The sequence below is a fragment of the Didymella exigua genome (assembly GCF_010094145.1).
Source record: "Didymella exigua CBS 183.55 unplaced genomic scaffold M421scaffold_25, whole genome shotgun sequence".
Lineage (NCBI taxonomy): Eukaryota > Fungi > Ascomycota > Dothideomycetes > Pleosporales > Didymellaceae > Didymella > Didymella exigua.
The window spans coordinates 337,743-361,299 of record NW_022984799.1 but is presented as its reverse complement, the minus strand read 5'-3'; the positions used below and the strand labels follow the sequence as shown (position 1 = coordinate 361,299).

At 52.2% G+C, this 23,557-nt stretch overlaps 7 protein-coding genes across 7 annotated transcripts; 5 read left to right on the top strand and 2 right to left on the bottom strand.

Moving 5' to 3' along the window:
- The first annotated feature begins 864 nt into the window (after positions 1 to 864).
- On the top strand, positions 865 to 2,513 carry M421DRAFT_423284 (FAD/NAD(P)-binding domain-containing protein). The gene is made up of 3 exons (XM_033593415.1): positions 865 to 1,567; positions 1,621 to 1,917; positions 2,012 to 2,513. The coding sequence occupies exons 1-3, from the start codon at positions 1,027 to 1,029 to the stop codon at positions 2,263 to 2,265; spliced, it is 1,092 nt and encodes a 363-aa protein (XP_033446254.1). The 5' UTR covers positions 865 to 1,026; the 3' UTR covers positions 2,266 to 2,513.
- A 177-nt stretch (positions 2,514 to 2,690) lies between these two features.
- On the top strand, positions 2,691 to 5,063 carry M421DRAFT_397796 (MFS general substrate transporter; the record flags this gene model as incomplete). The annotated part of the gene is made up of 3 exons (XM_033590145.1): positions 2,691 to 3,270; positions 3,358 to 4,922; positions 4,977 to 5,063. The coding sequence occupies exons 1-3, from the start codon at positions 3,018 to 3,020 to the stop codon at positions 5,061 to 5,063; spliced, it is 1,905 nt and encodes a 634-aa protein (XP_033446253.1). The 5' UTR covers positions 2,691 to 3,017.
- A 288-nt stretch (positions 5,064 to 5,351) lies between these two features.
- Positions 5,352 to 6,089, bottom strand: M421DRAFT_423283 (uncharacterized protein). Its single transcript, XM_033593414.1, has 2 exons — positions 5,721 to 6,089; positions 5,352 to 5,667 (listed from the first exon to the last, which is right to left on the bottom strand). The coding sequence occupies exons 1-2, from the start codon at positions 6,031 to 6,033 to the stop codon at positions 5,411 to 5,413; spliced, it is 570 nt and encodes a 189-aa protein (XP_033446252.1). The 5' UTR covers positions 6,034 to 6,089; the 3' UTR covers positions 5,352 to 5,410.
- A 1,954-nt stretch (positions 6,090 to 8,043) lies between these two features.
- M421DRAFT_102847 (uncharacterized protein) lies at positions 8,044 to 8,928 on the top strand (the record flags this gene model as incomplete). Its single annotated transcript, XM_033586835.1, has 4 exons — positions 8,044 to 8,145; positions 8,177 to 8,295; positions 8,335 to 8,448; positions 8,577 to 8,928. 4 exons carry the CDS (start codon positions 8,044 to 8,046, stop codon positions 8,926 to 8,928), a joined length of 687 nt encoding a protein of 228 aa, XP_033446251.1.
- A 1,733-nt stretch (positions 8,929 to 10,661) lies between these two features.
- M421DRAFT_7499 (uncharacterized protein) lies at positions 10,662 to 12,533 on the top strand (the record flags this gene model as incomplete). The annotated part of the gene is made up of 2 exons (XM_033597094.1): positions 10,662 to 10,683; positions 10,738 to 12,533. The coding sequence occupies 2 exons, from the start codon at positions 10,662 to 10,664 to the stop codon at positions 12,531 to 12,533; spliced, it is 1,818 nt and encodes a 605-aa protein (XP_033446250.1).
- Positions 12,534 to 13,315: 782 nt separating this feature from the next.
- M421DRAFT_423280 (uncharacterized protein) lies at positions 13,316 to 14,759 on the top strand. Its single transcript, XM_033593413.1, has 3 exons — positions 13,316 to 13,716; positions 13,828 to 14,159; positions 14,216 to 14,759. Exons 1-3 carry the CDS (start codon positions 13,425 to 13,427, stop codon positions 14,435 to 14,437), a joined length of 846 nt encoding a protein of 281 aa, XP_033446249.1. The 5' UTR covers positions 13,316 to 13,424; the 3' UTR covers positions 14,438 to 14,759.
- A 3,708-nt stretch (positions 14,760 to 18,467) lies between these two features.
- M421DRAFT_423279 (uncharacterized protein) lies at positions 18,468 to 19,237 on the bottom strand. The gene has a single exon (XM_033593412.1). The coding sequence runs from the start codon at positions 19,001 to 19,003 to the stop codon at positions 18,665 to 18,667; it is 339 nt and encodes a 112-aa protein (XP_033446248.1). The 5' UTR covers positions 19,004 to 19,237; the 3' UTR covers positions 18,468 to 18,664.
- Between the last annotated feature and the right edge of the window lie 4,320 nt (positions 19,238 to 23,557).

Sequence of the window (23,557 nt, the reverse complement as noted above, 5' to 3'; positions counted from 1 at the left end):
GACGTCCAAGCTCTTGTACGACCATGCAAACTCTGGTGGAATGCAGACAGCCACGTTCTTTCCGATCGCAATAACGCAGGGTCACAACAGTGCTGTCGTGTCACAGCGGTTTGCAGCAACAAGGCGGGAGATCAAAGAATCTGGGTTCAGGGTCGTCTTTGTTGTTCAAACAAGGGTTGACGTTTGGCGGTGGTGCCAGACGGCCAGACGGGAGTCGCCGCGCTCGGCGGAAATCCTTTTCCGCCTTGGACCCGTCGATGTCGACCATACAAATGCAACCAATACAACGCAGCGGGGACGCTTCGTCACATGTGAGTGGTTTTCATTGCCCTGCAGCTACCATTCGCCTCGGGCTTGGCTGTTGGTGGTCTTGGTGTGTTGTAGTGTCGGGGAGGGACAGGTGCGGCGAAATAGGGAACGAGCAATGCGCACCGAATGTGGCAGGGCGAGGCAGGTGGCGTGCAAGTAACTGCTGCTGCTCAGCGAATTACGATAACAGCCCGAAATGAAGCAGCACACAACTTCAACTTCAGCCTCCTGTCAGGCCTGTCTTCGACGCCTAACGCGGTGGCATGGGCCGTCCCCTGCTTGATCTCGAATCGTCGATGCGCTAGCAGGTCGACTTTAGCTCGCCGAAGACAGCTCAAAGCTCCAGTACGTACACGATGAAGCCGCCGACTCCTTCCCAGCGCTCCGGTACACGACGTGCTTTTCACGAGTCGTCACAGCATCATTCGCGAGATCAGGATGACGGGTTCCACTAATAAAAATCTGCATGTGTTAATCGTTGGCGCCGGTAAATGAAACTGCATGAGTGTCTGAGAAAGGCATGGAGGGGTAGCTTGAAGCTAACAAGAGAGGCAGGCACGAGTGGACTGCTTGTCGCGCAGGGTCTGAAGAAGGTCCGTCGAGACGAGCACAGAAGCACTATCATTTGGACACTCACATGTACAGAATGGCATCGCATTCACCATCTTCGAATCTGAGTCAAGCGCAACATACCAGACACGCCCCAGAGAATGGGGCATGACCCTTCACTGGGGCTCGACTCACATCGCCTCCTGCCTTCCTGACGACCTCACTGCCCGCTTCAACGAAGCCTACGCTGATCCGTCTCTGCCCACCGATGCGGTCAGCGGCCTGCCGATCTACAATGGCAAGACGGGAGACCTTCTTTTGGAGATGGGAGCCGAGAAGCCAATGCGTGTCAGTCGGAAGAAGATGCGTAACCTGTTCAGCGAGGGCATTGATGTGCAGTATGGCAAGCGGGTTGTGCGTGCCTACGTGATCGAGGACTCATCGTCGCACAACAACGGACGAGTCAAGGTCGAGTTCGAGGACGGTGGCGATGCGGTTGGCGATCTCGTCGTTGGTACTGATGGTGCGAAATCACGCCTCAGGGAGGCCATCGTGGGTGCCGAAGATGCTGAACTAACAACCATCCCCGTGAACCTGATCAACTTCTCATACAAGTTCGACGCCGAGCTTGCTCTCCGGATACGTAAGTACAACAAGATCTTCATCAACAGTATACACCCCGATCACGGGACCATGTACTGGTTGTCAAGTAAGTTGTTCTCTCTTGCATTCCTACCGATCGGCCCGCTGACCCGCAGTCAGTTATGGACGTCCCTGATCCCGAGACACCGGAAACTTGGTCTTTCCAGGTCATGCAGAGTTGGAACGACAAGTCCACGCCCCCTTCTGCTGATTTGACTACCAATGACGGCCGTTTCAAATTTTTCAAGGCACGTTGCGAAGAGTACGCCGAGCCCTGGCGTTCAGTCGGCCGCGCTATCAAGGACGGTACGCCAATCCCATTGGATCGTTTGACCTACTGGGAGAAGTCGAAGAAATGGGATAACAGAGGAGGAAGAATGACACTATGTGGAGATGCAGCTCACCCCATGACACCCCGTAAGTTTCCGCGTTCCTGCGTTACCATAGCCTGCGCAAGACCCTGGACCCCCACTCCCCACACATCTTATCACTGATACGATGCATTCTGCAGACCGCGGCCAAGGTTTGAACAACGCGCTGCAAGACGCTTCCAACTTCGTTAGCACGATTGTGTCAGTATCCAAGGCCGAGGCAACCCTTGCCGAGGCCGTCCAAGCATACGACGATGAAGTTCTCGAGAGAGGTCAAACCGAGATGGAGATCTCGCTGAAACAGTCCTACTTTATCCATGACTGGGAGACACTCACGCAAAGTCCGATGTTCAAGATCGGCATGCGCCAAGTCAAGAAGGGTGAAGTCGAGTAGGACGCATGATACGTCCCTCAGTGGCGATGATGATGTCTGCGAACCTGGAGCTTGCGTTTGTCTCGCAATATGCCTTGTCACTGTTGAGACACTTAAATCGCCTCTCATTCGTCACATAGTTGGTTGGGGCGGTATTTACTGATCCGGACGAGACCCTTGATCGTTGGCACTGGTAGCGATACTCGCAAAATTTATTGAAGTTACAAAGTGCCTCGTAATTCTTCCTCTTTACACCCGGGTACTGTAAACATTGCGCCAACTCTGGTGCACAGCAACCGTCGCAATCTCGGTGGCATTCCCAGTATCACTGGCTTCGGCCATGCGGAAAGATATGGCTCCTGTTGGCATCTGTGGCCTCGATTCTGATGGAGTAATCGTCCTCATTCCGAATCCTTCGTGGCACCCTTGTTAGGCCCATAGCCGTGGGTACACGATACGATATTTTCTTCGCCTACTCAAACTTGGTTTCCTGAGCGAATCATGTCAAGCCCTTCCAAAACGCTGTTTCAGGGTCATTCCGACCATTAGCAGCATCATGGGCAGCACCTATCTGTTGACCCAGGGTGCCACAACAGACGTCATGTTCGGGTGTTTTCTTCGTACGCGCAAGATCTTACCAAGAAGACTCGAGCATTCTTGGTTGTCTGGCTATGGCTATCAGCTTCCTTCTCAGCATCTCGCCAGCTCATATAGCTTGACTTGGCTGTCCAGTACCGCTCCACAGAGCTTCACCCGCCATCTTTTACATCGTTATGCAGGTCTTTCCACAATCGACATCCTCTTCGAGGCGATCTTCGATCATCCGACCCAGTCCGAGTCAATACTCTTTCGCTATTGCCGAGACTGCTGTGCAGTCTCCAACTGCCTCCTACGCAACATTTCTACGCAATCCATCTTCTACGACGTTGGCAGTCAACGGCTCGTCGTCAACAACTTTCTCGCTGAAGCACTCGGAGGAACCTACGCCTGCTGCTGAGGGGACCGCGAAGTTAAATCTAGACCGTGGTCAGCAGTGGCACATCTCGGAGAAAGACTGGCCGATCCGTCCAGCTCTTAAATCTCTCCCTTCAGGGGACTCAGGGATACCATTAGAGCAATGGACGCGAACCAAAGGCTTCTGGCGCTCTTTTGTCGCTATGTGCCTGCCATTACTACTCTCGGCATTGGAAGGTAGCGTCACGAATACCGCCTTGCCGACTATCTCTGCCGCACTTGACCTCGGAACCACGTTCTCGTGGGTCGCAACCGCCTTTCTACTGGCAAGTACGATCTTCCAACCTATGTACAGCCAGCTTGGAGACATGTGGGGAAGGAAAATACCTATGATGACAGCTATCACTGTCTTTGCTATTGGCAGTGCTGTGTGCGGTATCGCCAACTCTGGTGCTACACTCATCTTTGGACGCATTATCCAAGGGCTTGGAACCGGCGGTATTGACCTATTTGCCGAGATGATTCTTTGCGATATTGTGCCGCTCAGGAAACGTGGACCATACCTCGCAATCAAGCACATTGTCTTCGCTATCGGGACCTGCTTAGGACCGCTTCTTGGTGGCGTCTTCGCGGAGATCAACTGGCGTTGGTGCTTTTTCATCAATATGCCCGTCTGCTTCTTTGCCTTCGTCATGATCTACTTTTGGCTTGATGTTGGCGGCGGCATGAAGACTCAGGAAGTCTCCGTACTGAGTGAACTCCAAAAAGTGGACTACCTGGGCACCGCACTATTGACATTCTCAGTGGTCATGTGCCTTATCTCACTCAGCACCGGAGGTGCGCCTAATCCGTGGTCGCACTGGTCCGTTGTCACGCCCTTGGTATTCGGTGTCGTTGGTTTCATCACACTCATTTTCTGGGAACGCTCCAAGCGTTGCAAATACCCGATCATGCCACCACATGTGTTCTCGAACCGCACAACTGTCATCTCCTTCGCACTGACGACCATGCACGGTTTCATCACGTACGGCTTTCAATTCTACCTTCCTCCGTTCTTTCAAGCGGTAAAGGGATCCTCGCCAAGTCAGTCTGGACTAGAAGTCATGCCTACCACATTGGCCGTCGTAGTGTGTGCTGCCGTTGGTGGCCCGCTGATGTCACTATGGGGCAAGTATAAGCCCATGCATATCGCAGGCTTCAGTATCATGACCGTTGGCCTCAGCTGTTGCGTACTCCTCGGGCCATCGACTCCGATCTCCGTCTGGCTTATTCTCCAACTTGTCGTTGCTGGAGGGCTAGGTATCGTTATCTCAACCATGCTCCCAGCTGTTCAGGTCAAACTGCCCGAGAGTAGTACTGGGGCGGCAGCTGGCTCTTGGGCTTTCCTTCGTGGTACGGGCTCGCTCTTTGGTGTTGCTATTCCAGGAGCGGTGTTCAACCTCCGTTTTATGTCGCTTCTCCACACGATTCCCAGCAAGACTGCTCAGTCGCAGCTTGCGAGGGGTCAGGCCTACCAGCACGCATCTGCAGCTTTCGTCGGTAGCTTTGGCCCCCAAAACAAGACACAAATCATCAATGCTTTCAATGAGAGCTTGAAATCTGTCTGGATTATCTTTGCTGTTATTGCAGGTATTGGCTTTCTTATGACGTTCGGCGAGAAGCAACATAAGATGCGCAGCCAGCTCAACACCAAGTACGGCCTGAAGAGCGCACCGCAGACCCCCGTTGGGAATACACCTCCAACTGCACTTCCCAATCTACCGCACACCGCAGTGCAGACACCATCTATCACACGCTTTGAGGGAATGGATGAATACCCTATGGTCGTGGTCCCGTTGGGCGAGAAGCCTCGAGAGATCGTTTGAAGTGAATTCGGTTTGTACAGCGTACAGTGATTATCGGTAACGATCTGTGGAGGATATACCCTGGCACTTGCTTCGCTTTTCTTGAGTCGTTCGACAGACCGTTCTCCACTTCCAGGCTCACGCTTTTTCTCTTAGGGTTTCTCGATTGCATGGCGTTACGGCGCGTGGGTTCTACCTATGGTAGCAGCTATACGCTGATCACTCGCTTTTGTCTGCTTCGCATCTGGTTGTGCACATTGCCTAAAAACTTGTAATACACACACATTTTTTCGAATCTACTCAACGCATATATCTTGTCTTGCGCTCAGGCTTCCATTCTCCCCAAACTAACGATCGTGACGCTCACTTCACACCACATTCAAAGTATAGAATAAAATCGCATCCTGAATCGCATGGTGGATGTTCGCAACCCCATCAGAACCCTCCTGAATCTTCGCCTCTCCCACCCCAGGGCTCACCTTCGCCAGCGTCGCAACACTGAACGTGTCATGGTCAGACAGTAAAAGCGTTAGACTCGCTATCACGACAGGAATCAACAGGCTTTGTCTAAAAGCTGGGAGTTTCTCTTTGAGATGCGCTGTTGCGGCCGGGATGGAAATGTTTACTGCACACGTCAGTCGCTTACATACTGCAAGTAAGGCATGATGAGGGAGGTACCAGTGTCCGTCACCGCGGTGATCACATCATTTGAATCGCTTACGCTAAACGGCAGCGCGGCAAGCGCGTGCCGGAATCCGGCGCGGTTCACTTTGTGGATCTTTGCTATGCCCTGCAGCACAGGTATGCCGTCCACTAGAGACGTGGGGAAGAGCGAGCCGTCGTAGGCTTGTACTGTTGCATCGAGGGCGAGCACGGCATTATGGATGTTGATGATGTCCTGTTTGACGGTTTCGCCGGTGGGAAGAATGGACTGAGGGACTGCCAGGGAGAAGGCAGTGGGGATGAGGGCCAGAATGGAGAGGAGATGCATGATGAAGGATGTCTCTAGGCTGTTAATAACCTCGGTCTGGAGCTTGGGGATGTGCGCATTGAGCCTGCTTATGATGTTCAGGTATGCATCTACGAGCCAGCTCAAGTACCGAGGTCGGTACTCGTTGGCGTGAAGACTAGAAGGTCGCAATACGATAACCTGTAGATCATGGTGTTGTTCTGGTTACGCTACATGGCTAAAGCGTGGGGAGAGGCTCGGACTATGCTCCCAGTGGCTGCGCTAGAGTATGGATCGACCCACGAAGGATGTTAGTGACAATCATATGGAGGGTGCAGTTTGGGGGTGCTCACCGCGCATGTAGATGGTGTCTCTATGCAAGCTATGACGTCGATTCGATAATAGTAACGAAACGAAGGATACTCTCAATCAAGACACTTTAAGCAGAAACGATAGGTACTGCAATCATTTCAAGTTCCTTTCGTCGATCGAAAATCGCATTGTTCTTAACCTTTTGGCTCTGTCACAATTCCAAACAATGTCAACTGCCATTCCAGTCAGCAGCTCGTCAGCTGAGCACGACTTGCCGCCAAGATCACCGTGCTATTTTGACGGCACTGCTGTCAATGCACCTCATTGGAGAGGCAATGTCGGGTGCGACATATGCGACATGGCGCGCTCGCCTTTGCTCATTTATCACTGCGCAGTCTGTCCAGACCTCGAAACCTGTTCAGAGTGTTTCCAGGTGCAAAAGTTATCACATGAAAACCATCAATTCCAGGAGGTAGACTTGGGCTGTCTCCTCAAGAACTGTCGACTTGAGGTGCAATTCACATCCGCTTATATTGCTGGTCCAAGATTTGCCAGCCCGCTACCAAAGTGGAGCTACAGTGAGCGGCCATTCACCGCAATCTCAAGCTGTGAGTACTGAGGGCCTCTGTGTGGAATGGCACTCTTTGCGCTAGGCGGACAAATTTCTGGCATTCTCTAATTTGGCGCAGTTCGTTGGGTCTCGACAAAGTGGTCACTACTTAGCCGGTATTTGGGCGGACGATGTCCAATTTGGTTTGCTCTAGGACTGAGGGCAAGACGGAGCGCTCGACTGCCACCAAGCCTCCAAGTCCCTCCTTTTTGTGGGCACCAATTGATCGGCAAGTGCTTTACAATACTGCCGTCGATTTCGTATTGCAGCCCGCTAGCTCTACGCTATTGAGTGATATGTGCGCAGACGTTTTGGGAGACAATATCGAAGTCGTCGGTGAGAATGAATATGGCGCGGTTGCCGGAGGAAGCATCACGCTTAACGGGCTCATCACGCAGGTGCTTCTAGTTGTTGTATATGGTAATTTAAGCGTCCGTCCGACTGACGGGCTCAAGCTCTACACAGGGGCGAAGCTGGGTCAAAGCCATGGTCCTTCAATGTTCCAAGTTGATACACATCTTGATGAGAGGGCCATGATCAGCGAATCTGGTGAGCTAGTCAGTGCGATGCGTCGCGGAACGAAAACGGAGCATTGCATGCGAGGGAGAGGTCTTTAACTTGATTGCTTCGTTGTCGCTGATATTCGTACTCCTTCAAAACCTGGTGTCTAACTGAATAGTGACGTGAGCTGCGAAGAGCATGCGCCAATCGTGCCTGGAAGGAAGAAGTATAAGGACGACTGCTGGTATTATGAGCGATTGGGGGAATCTGTGTTGGGACTTGTCGCAAGCTGAGACGAAGAAGATTGTACTCTGCTAGAACGTGGGGGCATATTCAGGAACTGTGACACATTGGCTCTCGCGAGTAGACAAAACATTGGAGTGAGGCCTTTCTTCGATCAGTTTGCATCACTGCCCTACCGGGTCTACTTCGTACACGATACCTATCAACAACCCTCAAGCTCGGCGATAACAGTTGCCACTCTTTCGTGGGGTACACAAGTGGGTCCAATCAGCCCAGCCACTATCTTTCTACAGCCAGCTGGGTGTCTGCTCAATACCAGACCGCCCTCCCAAAATTGGAAAAAAAAGAACTATTCGATGGCCTCCAGCGCCGCGTCATCGTCAATAATGAGGGATGATAACATAGCCGTGTTGACTGACGCAGATAATGTATCGTATAAGCAAATTGGTGGGTTTATGGTCGAAATAGCCAACATCGGCAAGGCCAGCGTTCGTGTACGGCGATTGGACAAGCTACCAGATGACGGGGTGGAAAGAATGCTTGCTGGATCACTCGTTCACGCCGATGCAGCAATTTGCGTACACAACCGGCAAAAACGCAACCGATGGTGCGATGATCGTCGATGCAATGTATTTGCTGTATACGGGATGATTCTCAAAATTCTGTATCGGTTCAAGCGATAGCAACTTTACACGACTCGCCGGTCGAATCCGTGAGCAAGGTGTAACGGTGTATGGCTTTAGCAAGCGGAACACAGTCAACGTGTTCGTTACAGCCTGCGACAAGTTCGTGTATTTGACGGCCTGCCCGGTCTAGAAGACGATGAAGAGGAATCGTTAGAAGATGGCCTAGAAGATACAAGGGTCAGAGAGGCGCCGTCAGGCAGGCCTCCGAAGCTGGATCGCGGACATCCGCTAAGCGCCCATCCACTACCGTTAATGATACCCACTGCACCAGCTGCGATGGCAAAGCATTCCGTTGGAGGTATTCGCACTCGGTTCCGTAGTGGCGAATTCGGCAAGCCGCGACCGCTTGATCAAGTCGCCCTGGAAAGCTTGAGGAAGGCAATCGCCAGTAGTATCGTCGATGATTCCGACTATGCGTATCTCGCTGAGGTCGGTGTTCGTCTCGCAAGAATCTTGCCAGATCTTAATGCGCGCAATTACGGCTATCAGAACCTTCGTGGAAACGTCCGGGATTGCAGACTTGAGGACAAGATCATTGGAAGGCAAACTCCCGGTGGCCCTTGTTCGTCTCAAAGAAAGTCATGAAGGCGTCAGACTTTCCTAGCTGCGGCGATGTTTCATGGTGGGTATCGTCGACGAGCTCCACGGCTCATCCTGCAAACTTATTCCGGGAATAATGGCAACATCGAAGCCCTTTGGAAAGCCGCATGACCTTGCAATTCTGATTCAACAATCCTTCATAGTCCTCTCGGAAAAGTTTTCCGGGCCTCGATAGTGCGCTACTTCTTGAGCTGTAGCCTTCAACCCTAGTGCCAAGTCCATGTGTGCAGCCTCATCCATTCTTGCTCAGTCAGCGGACGTGTGTGGTTTGTTTCTCCTGTGGGTTGAACTGGCACCCGGAAGTCCTCGTCTGTAACGTATGGCTGGATCTTTTTCTGTGGCTGTGCGATGGTTGCAAGTTGGGCTTGCGTTGCCTTGCGCTTGAGCGTCATATTGAGTGTAGAGTTCATATTGTCGCTGGGGTTGTGCGCTGGCTAGAATGCAAACAGACACTATGTAAATGCTGAAAGACTCGCTGGAAGATAAACAATGCCTCTGAGTATGCTGAAATGTGTGTTGAAGAAGTGTGATGGCCAGGAGTGTCAACAAGAGTTTTGGTGATCGCTGTTAGCGAGTTTCACCTGTGACAAACCTAGTCGCGGTAGGATCCTACGGTGCGCCTGAAGCTCGTTGTCTGAGACTTGCAAGTGTCTTTGAGCCCTAGACTACACTGTTACCGGTCGTTGTGCTGTCTCGAAGGACCATTCAGAGAGGCTTGCCTCAGGCATTGTTTGTGTATGAAGGTTCAATGGTGCTCGATTATTTGCTGCAAGGCGCCCCCGCCAAGGCGGAGCACACCGCCATAACTCCGTTACAGAGAAACTTCTGCAGCATCAACGACCTCTCCTATATCATGCGATTGTCCAAGACTCCGCGTAATGCTGTAGCAATAAGCATCTAGAAGTCAAAAGACGCGTGTTGCGCCGGAGGAAGAGCTGCGCTTCCGCACGTGGTACACCCTGTAACACAGCCTTGGGCACGGCCCTATTGTTTCACGCTTTCGAGAAGTGACGATGACTTCAATGATTATGTAGATCATCACTAGTCAGAGCAGAGTGCGCAGCCGAAATAAGGAGCGTGTTGCGATTGTGGGGTACGAGAAGCCATGGACGCGTAACGATGAAGGAGAAAGAGTTTGTCGCAGCATTAAAATCGCGCACGCAGCTACGATGTTGCTGACCAATCTCTGCACAGTCTGCCTTGTCAAGAGTATCACCGCAAGGTGTTGATATGCGAGCCCGGTGTACTCGCGGATATGATGGCCTGCGGTCGGAGATTCTGAGGCTCTGGGTAGGCTGTGCACCATACCAAACAGCCTGAAACTGTCGTGCAAGCTTTATCTAGATGATACAAGGCTTCGCGACGCACGTGTGCGAAGAGCGTAGCTTGACCACGCTCACGGTCAACTTCGACGCCGTCGAGAAAACAAGCAAAGCACGCGCGAGTGACAGTGACGAAGCATGCTGGCCAAGGTGAACGGGGTGTGGCGGGTTCTAAGAATAACGGACATTTCACTTCCTCGCCGATTTGGGGGAAGGCGCGGGCGGGGCACAGAGCAGGGGTAGCCCGAGCTGCGCCTGCGTAAACGCGTATCTATGTGAACATTTGAACATCACAACTCCTTCTGCTGGCCAGATTCAATCGAACTTCCAGTTGCTTTCACTCTTTCCCATATATACCTAGAATACGTAAATACTCGCTAGCACGTCATATGCGCGATGCTAGACGAGAACCTACCCAGTGCGTCCAGCCTTATCACCCTAAACCGATGACATCGCCGCTAATGCACCCCAGCTTTCTTTCTCAAGGCTACAGACAAAGCCAGCAAACACCTCGAGTCCTTTCTCTATACTCAGAATGGCTCCGAGCCCGAGGCACAGTATGCGCTCACTCACGTCGACCCCGCATCGAACACCGCGAAGAACACATACGCTGTAGGTCTATACGACTCGCACTATCCTGATGTGCTCTTTGGAGAGGTGATGGCAAAGCCAGGATGGTCACATCCAACACTCTCACAAGAGGAGATTCGCAGGAATGGAGGAGTACCGCCTCCACCTGAGCCTATCTTCCCCGATCAGTTTGCGATACAGCTCTACAATCCTGAAACGCAGATTATTGTTAAGGAACAGAAGTCAAAATGGAGTGGAACGCAGAGCTGGGAGTTCAGCATACCTCAGACGACTTTTCGAACACCAAGCGCCTCTACTCTCGACCGCACGCAGAACGACCCTGCCGCCGATGTCACCACACCACGAGTGAACTTTGTTTGGCGCAAAGAGGGCAGATATGCGAAGGACATGACATGCTATCTGACTGGCAAGTCAACAGACTTGTTGGGAAAGAAGGCGAAAAAGAGCAAAGAGCCCGATATCGCTGTAGCTCTGTTCACAATGCTGAAGGAGTTGACGATCATGGAACCGAATCTCTACCGCATTGAGATTGAGGACTACAAAGGGCTGGAGGTGGTGCTCCTACTTAGTGCGGCTGTCATCAGGGACTTGTTCATCAACAATCAGCGGGAGGCCTTTCACATCGTCGACCTAGTTGGCCGCAAGAACAGCGGAGGCATTCTGACACGGAAGGCTTCCTCGCCACTCGTCGGTCCTGGTATCACTCCGCCCATGATGACACCACAACCTCCACCGCCACCGCCGTATACCGGCCCTTCACAATACCCGCCTGAGAAGATTGCCCAAGCTTCGGCGGGCACAGCCCAAACTGCAGCAGCTCCTGTCGCAGCACCAGCTGCAGCGGTTGCAGGCAGTTTTGCCAATCGTGCGCAGCGTTCTTCCTTGCCGCCTCTACAAACGCAAGCTCAGCAAACACCTCCTCGGCACCATCAATCCCGTCCTCCTTACTCTCAACAGCAAAACGCGAGACCGCAACAACCTCCACGATCCCAGCAGCACCCCGCACAGCCGCAACGACCGCAACAGAGGACTGCGCAGCGCCAACAGCAGCCCACGCAAGCTCTCCCGCAGCAGCCGCCCCGACTCGATCCACGCACACAATGGGAAATCGATGCAGAGACTGCTCGTCTCAAGGCGGCAGTGGAGGCAGAAGCTCGGGAGCAGGTGAAGCAAGAGGAGGCAGCTCGGAAAGCGCGTCGCAAGGCGGAAGCTGACGAAGAAAGGAAGACACTGCAGTTCCTCGAGAATGAGCGTAAGGCAAAGGAGAGAGAGGAAAAAGAACGTCGTCGCAGAGAGTCAGAAGTTGACAAGGAGACGGAGCGTTTGCGGAAGCAGTTCGGCGATCAGTCGAACCTGCTAGGCTCGCAGCGCCCACAGCCCCAATCGCAGCGTCACTCGGCTCCACATGTTCACTTCCAGACCCAGAGGCCTGCTCATTCCCGGCTACAGCAACGCCCGGCGCCGGTACCTGCGCAACCAGTGTTCGCCGCAGGACCTTACCTGCAACCTGGTGGGCACCGACCCACAACGAGCGCGAGCAGCCTTTTCAGCAACGGACTCCCGAAGCCTCAGATAGAGCAGGCGCCTATGAAGGCAAAGAAGAGCTTCTGGGGACTACGTTCAAACAGCGAGACCAACGCAGATAAGTTGAAGAAGAAAAAAAGCAGCATGTTCTAGGCGATCATGTCCGACCAGCCCCAGCATCAGCATTATCGGCGTTCCTGGCAATTCCAGCTTTGACTGGAGGTTCCATTGTGTTTCTTAGACCTGCACCTTGACGATACCCTTACAATACCAGCACTGACTTCATCTATCTCACTCAAGGGTCGATGCAGTAGTTGTTCGCTTGTTATTAGGCTACATGATTGCCAAGATGTGGCTTTCCTTCGCACCACCCTCTCCACGCACGATTGACCTCAATAGCATCGCTTCCTCTACAAACAGGTGACAGTCATTTCCAAAGTCGATGATTGCTTGGAATGAACCATCTTCGAGCCGTTGATGAGCGAGTTTTATTTCCGCTTTCTCACCGGACTGTATCTGCCGCTTGCGTTCGCCAAGACTAAACGACGACGAAAGCGGAAGGAGGCGCAGACAATCTTCCCGTATATTTGCTCACACTGAGCATGTTTTCTATGGCACGCACGTACCTGCACCTGCGCGTCGGACTTGGCATTCGCGCCTTGACAGCAACACTGACTGCAAACACCAACGCAAGGCTAATTATTTTGAATGAATCAATGGAAAATAGATACTAGGCTTGTTAAGGTCTTTGCTTAGGATTGAGGCGTGTAGCGTTGATTTTGCTGGTGAGGTCTGAATGCCAAGTTGCTCACAGTGAGCACGTTTTCTAGGGTGCACATGCAGGGCCGCAGCCAGGGCTCACGCCACAAGCAGCCGCCCTCAGCTAGTCTACACCTTCTGTAGTCCTCATTGTCCAATTGGTAGCTCGCTCGACTTGTGAAACAGCGGGCATCCAATCGCTAAGAGATGGGATTACTGCAGCGACGCCGTGCCTGCGGCTTCGCGGCACGAGAAGTGAGCACAAGAGCCACGAGGATGCTCTAGATGCGGTTGAATGCATTGACCATTCGTGGGAAGAAAGAGCCGGGGGTACAAAAGGAAGGTAGATCTCGTGAGAGACATCTCGTGTTATTCCAGCGCCTTCTGTTCACCTCTACCTCATCGAAATACTCCGCAACCAACGGTGGTCAATTCCGAAAATCAATCAAGATGCTCCCCTCCACGATCCTCGCAATGACTGCTCTTGCAGGTAGCGCAACAGCACATTACAAGCTCCTTGCCCCTGCATGGCGTGGTGACTCGTTCGAAGAGCCTGCCAGCCAGTGGATTTTCCCTTGTAAGCGCCTCCATCCAAACTATGGACCTTTTTGTATTCCCAAATTGAGCATCGCCTCTTTCCCGCTCGTATTTGACCATATCTTCGACCTCTCCAACTAACGCAATGTAGGCGCCAACGTCAACGAAACGACCGACATCGCAAACCGCACCCAATGGCCCCTGACCGGTGGCTCAGTCTCAATCAACGGCTCGCACAGCTCCGCCCTTACCTACGTGAACCTCGGTCTCGGCACCAACGTGACCAACTTCAACATTTCGCTCGTCGAGAACCTCAATCAAACTGGCGCCGGTGTGCTCTGTCTCAAGGAAGCCGGTCGTGCGAACCTCGAGGAGGGACTCAAGGCTGCTGGATACAGTGGCTTCGAAGATGAGAGGCTGAATGGACTGGAGGCTAGTGTGCAGGTCATTCAGCTGGGCCACTCGGGAAGCGCATTGTACAACGTAAGTGGCAACGGCCTACGAGGAGTGTTGGTGGGTAATTAGACTAACAATGACAGTGCGCGGACATTGTATTCAACTCGACTGCTCAGCTGCTCGCTGATAACCAGTGCGTCAACAGTACAGGAGTCGGTGCTGAGCACGTCGGCAACCTCCAGCAGTCTTCTACAAACACCAGCAGTGCTGCGACACCGTCGGCTAGCACAGGTGCTGGAATCATGCTGACGCCCGTCGCTGGTACCGGACTTCTTGCCGGTTTGTTCGCTTGGTGTATGCTGTAAGCAGTACATGGTCACCTCGAAGGCCTATAGAGGATTAGTGCACGAGATAGCGCCCTCATAACAAGGAGAAAAATTAGATGATACCACTTAGCTTGTTGTAATCAAATACACTAAGCATCAATATTAGTTTTTGACTTCCTTTAATTTCGCCAGTCCACACGACCATTCGAGCTAGGCCGCTTGAAAGACTCGATGTACTTCATATTGTCTCCTAGCATGAACCAAATTCACACACATGGCCCGATGTATAACAGACTGGCCGCCCATAATTAGTAGGTTCCGGTAGGCCAAGATCAGTGAAATAGTAGACAACAATTGTGAGACATAATGATACACGCACAGCGCAGCAAAAAGGTCCAGCGAGACTGAATTACAGACTTTTAAATCAATCGGAATTGGGCGGAGGTGGGAATAAATTAATGCCCAAAGGGGGGGGGGCATCAGGGGATCTTTCATGAATTGTCACGGATCTTTTCTGCTTCATTCAACCAATCACTGTAGTGAGCGTAACGCTTTCGCAGCTCTGGAACCTCTATTATAGCCATGAATCGATAATCGATTTACAACTACACTCTGGTCATATCAGCCGCCGTTTGACTTGCTGCTTGGATGAGGTGAGTCACATCTCGCGCGTGGTAGCAGAAACGTCGCGCAGTCCAGATGTCGGTCTGCAACTCGTCGAACAGGGCTAGATCATCGTAATCCGCCCTGCAGATGGCAGTCAGAGTTCTGAGAAGATATCTTGAGAAAACCCGACATCATCTCAGCTCGAGGGGATGAGGTACCGTGACCCGGCAGAAGCTAAAGCTAGACCACAAAAGGACGATTTTGCGTGGGATGGAACGCACATCTACTCTTTATCAGCACTCAATACACTCCTTTCTTGGATGAAATAGACACGTGATTTGTGGCATATGCGCAGGAGGCGCAATAGTACCACGCCCAGCGTGGAATTCACATGTCTGCAGAATCTCCGAAGCACTTTTCACCTTTAGCTGAGGTTGAAAGTGGTCTCTAATTGAGTTCAGACTTGCATGACAGGCCAAGTCAATTCATGTGGTATTTTGCAGGTGTCGTGACAGAAAAAGGGAATCAAGACGGGTATTTCGACTACCATCTTTTCAGTGCAAATTTGTGTCAGAAAGTTGTAGTCAGGCGAAGATATATAGTTGCATAGTTTTGTTTAAAGAGTGGTTGTCTTGAGTGTTCTACACTGCCCTTTTAGGAGCGTTTGTCTACCATGCCTGCTTGTCGTCTTTTTCCGGAATGCTACACAAATGTTGCCTAGACGTTACTGAGGTATGGTATCAAGCATCCCGGCGACATTTCTTGGTGTGGTAACCAAAGTGTTCGCACTTAGCACAAAATACCTTGACCTGGCAGCCTTTAGGTGAGTCAACCTCGCGGCAATAATCACGGAAATGGCAGCGGACGCAGTAGGTGGCTGAGCCATGCCTGAACAGATCATTCTGACTACGCTCGCTAACACTCTTGAGAACTTGGTTGAGCGTCTCAGGTTGGTTGACCTTGTATTTATCAAGAAGCGCCATCTAAAGAACCCAGACTACAGTCAGAGCAGCGTCGTTGCAAGCCGTATATGGATCGTGCTCCTTGTAGCTAAAGTCGATGACATGCGAGACCAGAGCGCGAACTCAACAATCATGCCAGTCGTAGAGAAGAATTTTCAGGTCACAAGTTGCAGCGACTCCGGCTCTGCGCCGACTCGGCTGATATGTCGATCAACGAAAGTTGCATCTAAGCAGCAACTAGATGAATATCCACCCCGTATGTAAAGTATCACACACATGCTCCCTAAAGAAACGTGCGAGTCTATTCCTTTAGATATCGGGAAGTCTCGGGATCGGAGGTCAAGAATGAGATGTCGTTGCTGCTGAGTTTATTGACAAGACAAAATCGAGGGCGTTCAATCGGCCATCGCCCAGAGATGTTCCATGGCGATGGTTTTCTTCCGGGACTTGCACGCAGTCTCAGTGTTACCTCAGAGAATCTTAGCGCTTGGTATATTGGTTGGCGATGTACATGTCTCGCATTGTTTCGTCGGGTGATGTGGGCGGCTTCGAGGTGAGTGGCGAACGCACTTCTGTACTCTCATTGGCTGACGGCCCTGGTCGACGCTGTACCACGCTTGACGTCTTACAACATCAGTCGGTGTTCGACAACAGTCTATTGAGACGCATACGCGGCTATCATTAGGTTTGAATTGGTTTGAATTGGTTTGAGATCCAGCAGTTGAGAGTTGATGCGCTCTTGCGGCTGTTGGTCCGTAATCTAGCGTCTGATAAAAGAACCTGAAGCGTCGCAAGTAGTAGGAGCCAAGCGGAAGGATCTTTGCAAGCTCCTGGTTTGATTTTTAATTGGCACATCAGATGAGGTGCGCTTGTTCCGGTATGCAAACAATATGCGGGAGCGCTATGGCAAGCATGACAATCCGAAAAGGGCTAAGGTTGTCTGCACGAGGACCTCGAACAACGGCGACAGTCGGCACGATTGGTAACGGGGAGTAGTTTGCATCGAGAATGCTGCGGCTCCCACAATCTTTGCACACGTCTTCCTGGATCGACACCAAAGTCAGGCGAAACGATGCCGTCCGCTCATAGTAACAAGCCGCGGTGTTTGGGTCGATGATTGGTCCGCGATATGCCTGAGCCATGTACCAGTCATGCACACGGTTGTTAGCTGCTGCCCAATGTCTCCTATTGATAGTGTCGAGAAGTGCATGTTGTGAGCTGTCTTGTCTAAAGGCCTGCCCTGCTGACAATACTCACAGGTTCTTCATTGGATAATAGCGTCCGTCGCGATGACAAGTCCACGGAGCACCTCGTTCTGACACAAGGAGATTGGTGGTACAAGTCTCCGAGAGCTGTAGATGATAAGCGCCAACTCTCCTCGCCTTGAGACAAACGCTCTTCTCAAAGCTTCAAAAGCCTCACTCCGCCCTTCCCTTCGATCTCCATCTCTTGCGAGCCTCGATATTTCCTCTACTCCAATAAAGTACCAGGCAGATGATGCTGGCAAGGACTCCAGCTCCATATTCTCTGGGCGTTCCGACGTCGAAGCGGCATAGTATCGGATCAGGGCGCAGGAGGGCTCGTCGTGGGTGATCGGCCGCATTTCAGGCCACTCAGAGTTCGCCACGTGGGGTAAGAATTCTTTGATATTCATGCTGAATCCAGGTAACTGACGTAACACTCTGGTCAGTACAGACATATCTCCAGGTTGCTCGCTTTCTGAAAGGAGTTGTGATCCCTACAGAAAGCACGCTTCGACACAAGAAACTTGACATTCGGTAACGACCTCGCGAATTGCGGGATTCGGTAGTCTCCCGGAAGCTCCAACCTCATTCAGACTTCCTCATACTAGCTACACAGCTCTCCTCGATATATATCTCGAAGCTCGACCTACGGTAGGCCATAAGCAACATTGGACATCAGGGCACCTGTGCCCGCCATTGGCGAAACGCAGTGGACGGGCGGCAGGAGTACATGTGAGCTCGAGTCAGTGCTGAGTGTTTGATCGAATCAGCGGGTACACGATACGGTCTGAATGTAGACGGGTGCTTGTCGTCAAGCGAAGAATCATTGACGGTGTCGAAGACTCACAAGGCTGGTGGAGCACGGGCCATGGTGTTTCCTTGGCGCGCGCTGCAGGAGCCGACCAGACAGGACTAGTGCTATCACGTGCAACTCGAACCAGAAAATTGCCTCTCGCGCGTCACAACGACACCTCATCGACCCTCCAAGCCCGCCAACACATGGCAGTCGTTGCTGCTCCGGATGTTAGCGGTCGCGTCCTCGAGGACGGTCGTCAACTGAGCTTCCAAATTTGGAAGCGGGACGCCGTGCCTTACCCGCTGGGCCGTGCACGACCACTCTTTTCCCCTATTTGCGGCTACGCGACGTTCACGGATTGGACAGCGTCGGGCCCCTTCAATGACACAGCGGCTACCATCACCAACTGGAAGAATGCACCCAATCAAATGGCTTCCAGACATTTCATTCATTATTGAGCTACGAAGAAGAGATACCGAAGGAGCGATCGTAAGAGGTACCGCCCGGCAAAAATCTTCTCAACCTCCACCAGCCAGTGTCAGTCCTCCGCTGTGTCAAACCAAACCCAGGCGCCGAAAATGAATGGACTCAATCCGAGAAAGAAACAACTCCTGGTTGTACATGAAACTTTAGACGCCACGCTCCGATCGCTGCCAGCTCAATGTCCAACCTGCTGCAATCTGCGGTTGCGCTCGCACCCGAGCTCGTAGATCTCGTAGTCCAGTCCTCGAATCATCTCCATCGATTTGTCGATCGAAGCACGGAACTTGTTACCATCGCGCTGCCAGCGATTGATGCGTTCGACCTCGGCGGCCCGGCGGCGCATCTTAGTGTCGATCTTTTCACAGAGCTTGCACTTGGTTCCTGTGGGAATCGTCTGCATAATGAGCTTCATGCCACAGGTTTCACCGATGCGGTACTCCTTGGCACAGTGCTGGCGAAAGTGACCCCACTTCCAGTCGCCGCATCCGAATCGATGTTGGTCGTAGAAGCACATGTTTCAAGTGTAAGAGTTGAACCGTTGCAAGCTGACCAATTGTTAGTCTCGGTTGGCAATTGCTTGGTCGAAAGAGCCTGCCGACCTACTTAGTGTTCCGTCGTTCAGACCGATGGTCTCAGAGGGAGTGCGGATGGGCTGCTGTTCGGGTCAGCTCAGGGGCCTTGGTTGACTCGACTATTGACAACACATACAAGATGGTTGGATGAGAGAGGGCCTTAGGGGGAGCCTCTAGTATTGGTGTTGGAGAAGGAGCAGGCACAAGGATGATGGTGTATCAAGAGATGGAAGATGCTCGAAGATATCTGTCTTTGACTGGAGTCTGGTTGAGTACGAGCTTGCTGAGTTCGTTCTCAGGGAGACCACGCCGCTATTTATGCTCTCAGCGGAGGGTTCTCGCCCAGTCGTCGACGCACTTCGTTACGTGCCTTTGCCGCTGTCAAACCAAAGAATGATAGTATGGCCTATCCTTCAACCGAACATGGTGGTACCCCACCTGGCCGCGTCCAACGATATTGCCACGATCCGCGGATACCGCTCATTCTGCCGCTAAAGCACTGCGGAGACGGGCTGCAATGATACCCTGGGCCGTGCCGGCGTTTCCAGCTGCAGAAAGATATCACACCTGCTAAGGGATCACCGCATTGTGGCTCTGGAAATGGAGCGTTCTGGTCCAGTAAAAGCGAAAATTCCTCATGTTCCTTGCCCCTGTGTATCAGACGGCGTCCGTCTTCGAATTTGGCTGGTCTCTAGACATACGACTCGAATCGTCGAATGTGTAGGAAGGCGGGTATTCGTGAAGCGAGGGACGGTCACGTGCCGTGAAAACTATGCCGGGCGATGGACTGGTCCACGAGCTCTAACGAGCGAGCAGCCCATTGGCCAACGGCAATAAGCCTGCTGGTAAGTCCAACGTCCCGGAAGCGAACAGGTTCTACGGGCCAAGTTCATGCTGCAGTCTATCCTACATTTTCTAAGCACGAAGTCTGAACGGCCGTTCTTCCGAGCCATTGGTGGAGACTAGATGCGAAATACTTTCAGCAACACAGCTGGTTTTCTGCATTTACTCGCTGGCCAGTCTGCCCCTTGCTCCTTCGTGCTCCAGGGTTCCTCCATCTGCGGTCTCTTTGGGTTCACCCTATTTCTTTGAATCGAAAGCCGCTAATCATTATGTGTAGTCACGCACTTTCACTGATGGCCCTTTGATCGACCGTCGCCTCCACTGGGTAGTCAAGCCGCTATTCTTGGCTGACACAAAATTTGTCAACCCTTCAAGCACGAGCTCGAGGCACTGCCAACCAGTCACCTTATCTGCCCATGCTGCAGTGGTGTCTTGGATATCACATCCGGTCATTCCATACGTCCACTCGTATGGCACGCTAGTAATGGCCGATTGCAGGTTGCATCGCACCGTCGGCTCCCTTTCATTCAGCTGATCAGGCTCTCCACTCAACGGCGCGGTCTTCCCGAGTCCGGCCTATTGTTGGCTTGCTAGGCCATGCACGCTGACAGGCATGCTTCTCTTAGATAACAGGATGGCGTGAAGTTTATGCGGAACCTAGGCCGTCATTGCATGTCGAATCAATCATCTGGACCCCGGACAGACACTAGAACCGGCCAAATCATGCCCCATCGGAGATCCTCTGACGTGGCGAGCGCGGTTTGGTTGATCTGTGAGGAGAGCATACCCCGAACCTTCACCTCGCCATCAGTCATGGGTGTTACGAATCAATCCGTATTGGCTCCCACACTTGTCAACATAGTTCCTGCGAGGATTCCATGTCCACAGCCCGCAGGAAGCGCGTCACACTTAAACAAGACCAGTCTACTGTTGGGCCACTCTCACCGGTAATCATGCTAGGGTATAAGTCCGGGTGGAAGTTTTGCCAATAACTTCCAAGACTGACCGTATGGTGGCAACTTGATGCAGCATCTCCCATCAATGAGACTGTCATAATCACTCAAAGCAGAACAACTCCGTACAATCAAGCCAATTGCTTCCCTTCAGTAATTTGAGACTATATCTTTGCTCGTCTTTCTGACGCTGCGGATCGAGCTCATTGGAGTTGTTGTTTTGACAATCTGCAGCATCAAATGCTGGAAGTTGAGGTGTTTTGTCGTCTGAATGCGGTCTCGCGTTGTGCACAGAGCCACACCAGCCATCATAGCAAACACCAAAACTGCGGCCTTCCTGCGGCCTTCCACCAACCTTGTAAACAGCACATTGACCAATGGATTTGATGCTGATTTTTGCCTTCTTGCGTCTAAATAAATTTGTGGTGCTTTGTGTCGTCATGTTAACAGCAAACCTGGCCCGAAGGTGGTCGTGAATCTGTCCTGGAGCCATCAGCTGTAGTCCTCGACATGACTTGACGTTGAAACTCGCTACAAGGCAGTCCGCATCGCTACCAACTCACATGACGAGAAGTTTGCGCTGGGTGCGGTGCTCGCGCATAGACTGCGGAGGGTAAGAAGGCATGGTCGCACGCAATTTTGATCAGTGGACGAGCTGGAGCTGTGCGTGTGTGGGTCGGAAACGCGGTCGGCGGACCTTGCGCTGTGAGTGGTGGGTATGGAGGAGTTGCTGGATTGGCTATGCTCTTGAGGTGGGTCAATGCCGGCCTGGCCTGGCTATGTGCATGTCCCCGCGGTCAGAAGTGAGATGGTTGGCCAACTAGATTGACGTATGTCACATGTCCGCCGAGAGCTGCGATTTTGGGAGCAGTCTGAGCAGCAGATGGCCCCGAGAGCTGCCTGAAGGTTGGTGCAAGTGGAGGTTGATAGTCATACATATATCGCTTTTTATGGTGTTGTTGCAGATTGCCAGTTGGTGAGCACTTGACATCTCAGTCAGAACGACGAGGCGGGCAGGGAGGCGGAGTCTCAGACTGAAATTTCTGACTGACCATGCCCTCCTCCAGCATGTGCAAGGAGCTGAGGACTGTGGCTCGACGATGGAAGACGTATATGCAACTATCACCTAGCTGCATATGCATTGCAGTAGTAGAGTGGATCAGCTTGAGCCGGTCGTCACCTCCATCAACGTCGGGCTGACAAACGAACGGCAGGCTCATCCGTTTGTGGTCAGCGAGACTTAACGAAACCGCGACAATGAATCCTTCTGCTCAACCATTCTCGGTGCTTCACGCTGCGAGCGATTTGCGAAGGGGATTCCCTACTCCGTCCTCGACGAAAGCGAACGGCGCATATATATCTGGATATCATTGAATTCGAGTGGCTGATCTGTACGTGTCAGCGCTGCGTGAAAAATAACAAAGGCAGGAGGACTTGACCAGCCCGCTGCTCCGCTTTATGACGCAAGTTGAGGGGTACAGGTGCGAGGTGTCGTACGGAAGTAAAAACCCCAGCGAAGCGCTCAAGGGTCGTCCTGCTTGGAACAGCAAGTCTTCCTGTGTTTTGCTGCAGTACAACTTGGCCCCACGGTAACCCCGGTGTCTGCATCAGCTGCTTGGGTCCGGGAGCCTGGACTCAAGAGTCGTTGTGCATGTGTACAGCTCCTTGTATACCCTCAGACCCCATTGTCAGCGTCAACAGGATATACTTTCCGAGGGGTGTCCTGGAGAAATTCGTGTCTGAAACATATAAGTAGAAAGCCGTGATGAGCCAATTGCGGAGCTTGCTTGCAGCAATTCGGAAAGGTGCGCCGCGAAGATACAGTGTATCATTGAGCGGTGTCAGTCGGCTCAGTTACAATAGGGCCGATACGCTATACTAGACCAGCATTTGGTCTTAGGGGCCATGGTGGGGTAGAAGTTTGACGGAAGACCCATGGAAGGTGACGTTGTGTAGACGCCCGTGCGATCTGAAACGTCTTGAGATTCTGCCGTCGCGAAGGTAAGCGCTTAGCAGGCCTCATGAGGTGGCCGCCATCATCCCTTGAGACTTTCCTTTTGGCGCAGCGTACCCAAATCTCTAACGTTTCCTCCGAGGCCGTTGCGCATTCAAGTCGGAAGCGAGTCCGCTTTCGATTGTTCAGACGTGCAGCAGCGTGCGTCTTTAGTGTCGTCTTGCTTAAGCGAGAATGGCAATTATTCCAGTCCGATCGCGGCCGTTGGAACATGAAAAGCATGCCCCGAAAGCTGACCAAGGCGTGTTCTCCAGCAAATACATCCCCTTGAGGGAGGACGTGAGAACACCAAGCGGTGAGCGCAACCTGGGCAACCCTGGTGAGACGAATTTTTTGCGGTGCGAAGATGTAGAACAGGGAAATGATTTTTTTGACACAGGTCAAGATCTGATGACATGCTGGCGTACCATAGTCTGGCCGAGGCTTTCGCTGTGCTTTCAGGGTGTACCAAGGTGTGGCACGTCCGTGGAAAGAAAAAGGGTGGCTGGCTGGCTGGTCTTGCTTTCTTTCCTAGCAGCAGACTAGTACATCGCCAAGAAATCATCTGTATAAACATTATAACGTAGAGTACGTATCCCACGAGCGAATCGGTCACTCTACCACGACCCCACCAAAACGTACTGTCGCGAACAGTATAAACAAAATGCCTCAACCACAACAAGGGCTAACGTACCTCACAGGCGAGC

Bases quoted from the DNA above. Each gene is read 5' to 3' on its own strand.
- M421DRAFT_423284 (XM_033593415.1), top strand. From the start codon at position 1,027: ATGACCCTTCACTGGGGCTCGACTCACATCGCCTCCTGCCTTCCTGAC. The intron at 1,568-1,620 runs GTAAGTTGTTCT...ACCCGCAGTCAG, and splicing joins GACCATGTACTGGTTGTCAA to TTATGGACGTCCCTGATCCC. The intron at 1,918-2,011 runs GTAAGTTTCCGC...TGCATTCTGCAG, and splicing joins AGCTCACCCCATGACACCCC to ACCGCGGCCAAGGTTTGAAC.
- M421DRAFT_423283 (XM_033593414.1), bottom strand. From the start codon at position 6,033: ATGCATCTCCTCTCCATTCTGGCCCTCATCCCCACTGCCTTCTCCCTG. The intron at 5,668-5,720 runs GTACCTCCCTCA...TGACGTGTGCAG, and splicing joins CACCGCGGTGACGGACACTG to TAAACATTTCCATCCCGGCC.
- M421DRAFT_423280 (XM_033593413.1), top strand. From the start codon at position 13,425: ATGCGGTTGAATGCATTGACCATTCGTGGGAAGAAAGAGCCGGGGGTA. The intron at 13,717-13,827 runs GTAAGCGCCTCC...AACGCAATGTAG, and splicing joins CAGCCAGTGGATTTTCCCTT to GCGCCAACGTCAACGAAACG. The intron at 14,160-14,215 runs GTAAGTGGCAAC...TAACAATGACAG, and splicing joins CGGGAAGCGCATTGTACAAC to TGCGCGGACATTGTATTCAA.
- M421DRAFT_423279 (XM_033593412.1), bottom strand. From the start codon at position 19,003: ATGTGCTTCTACGACCAACATCGATTCGGATGCGGCGACTGGAAGTGG.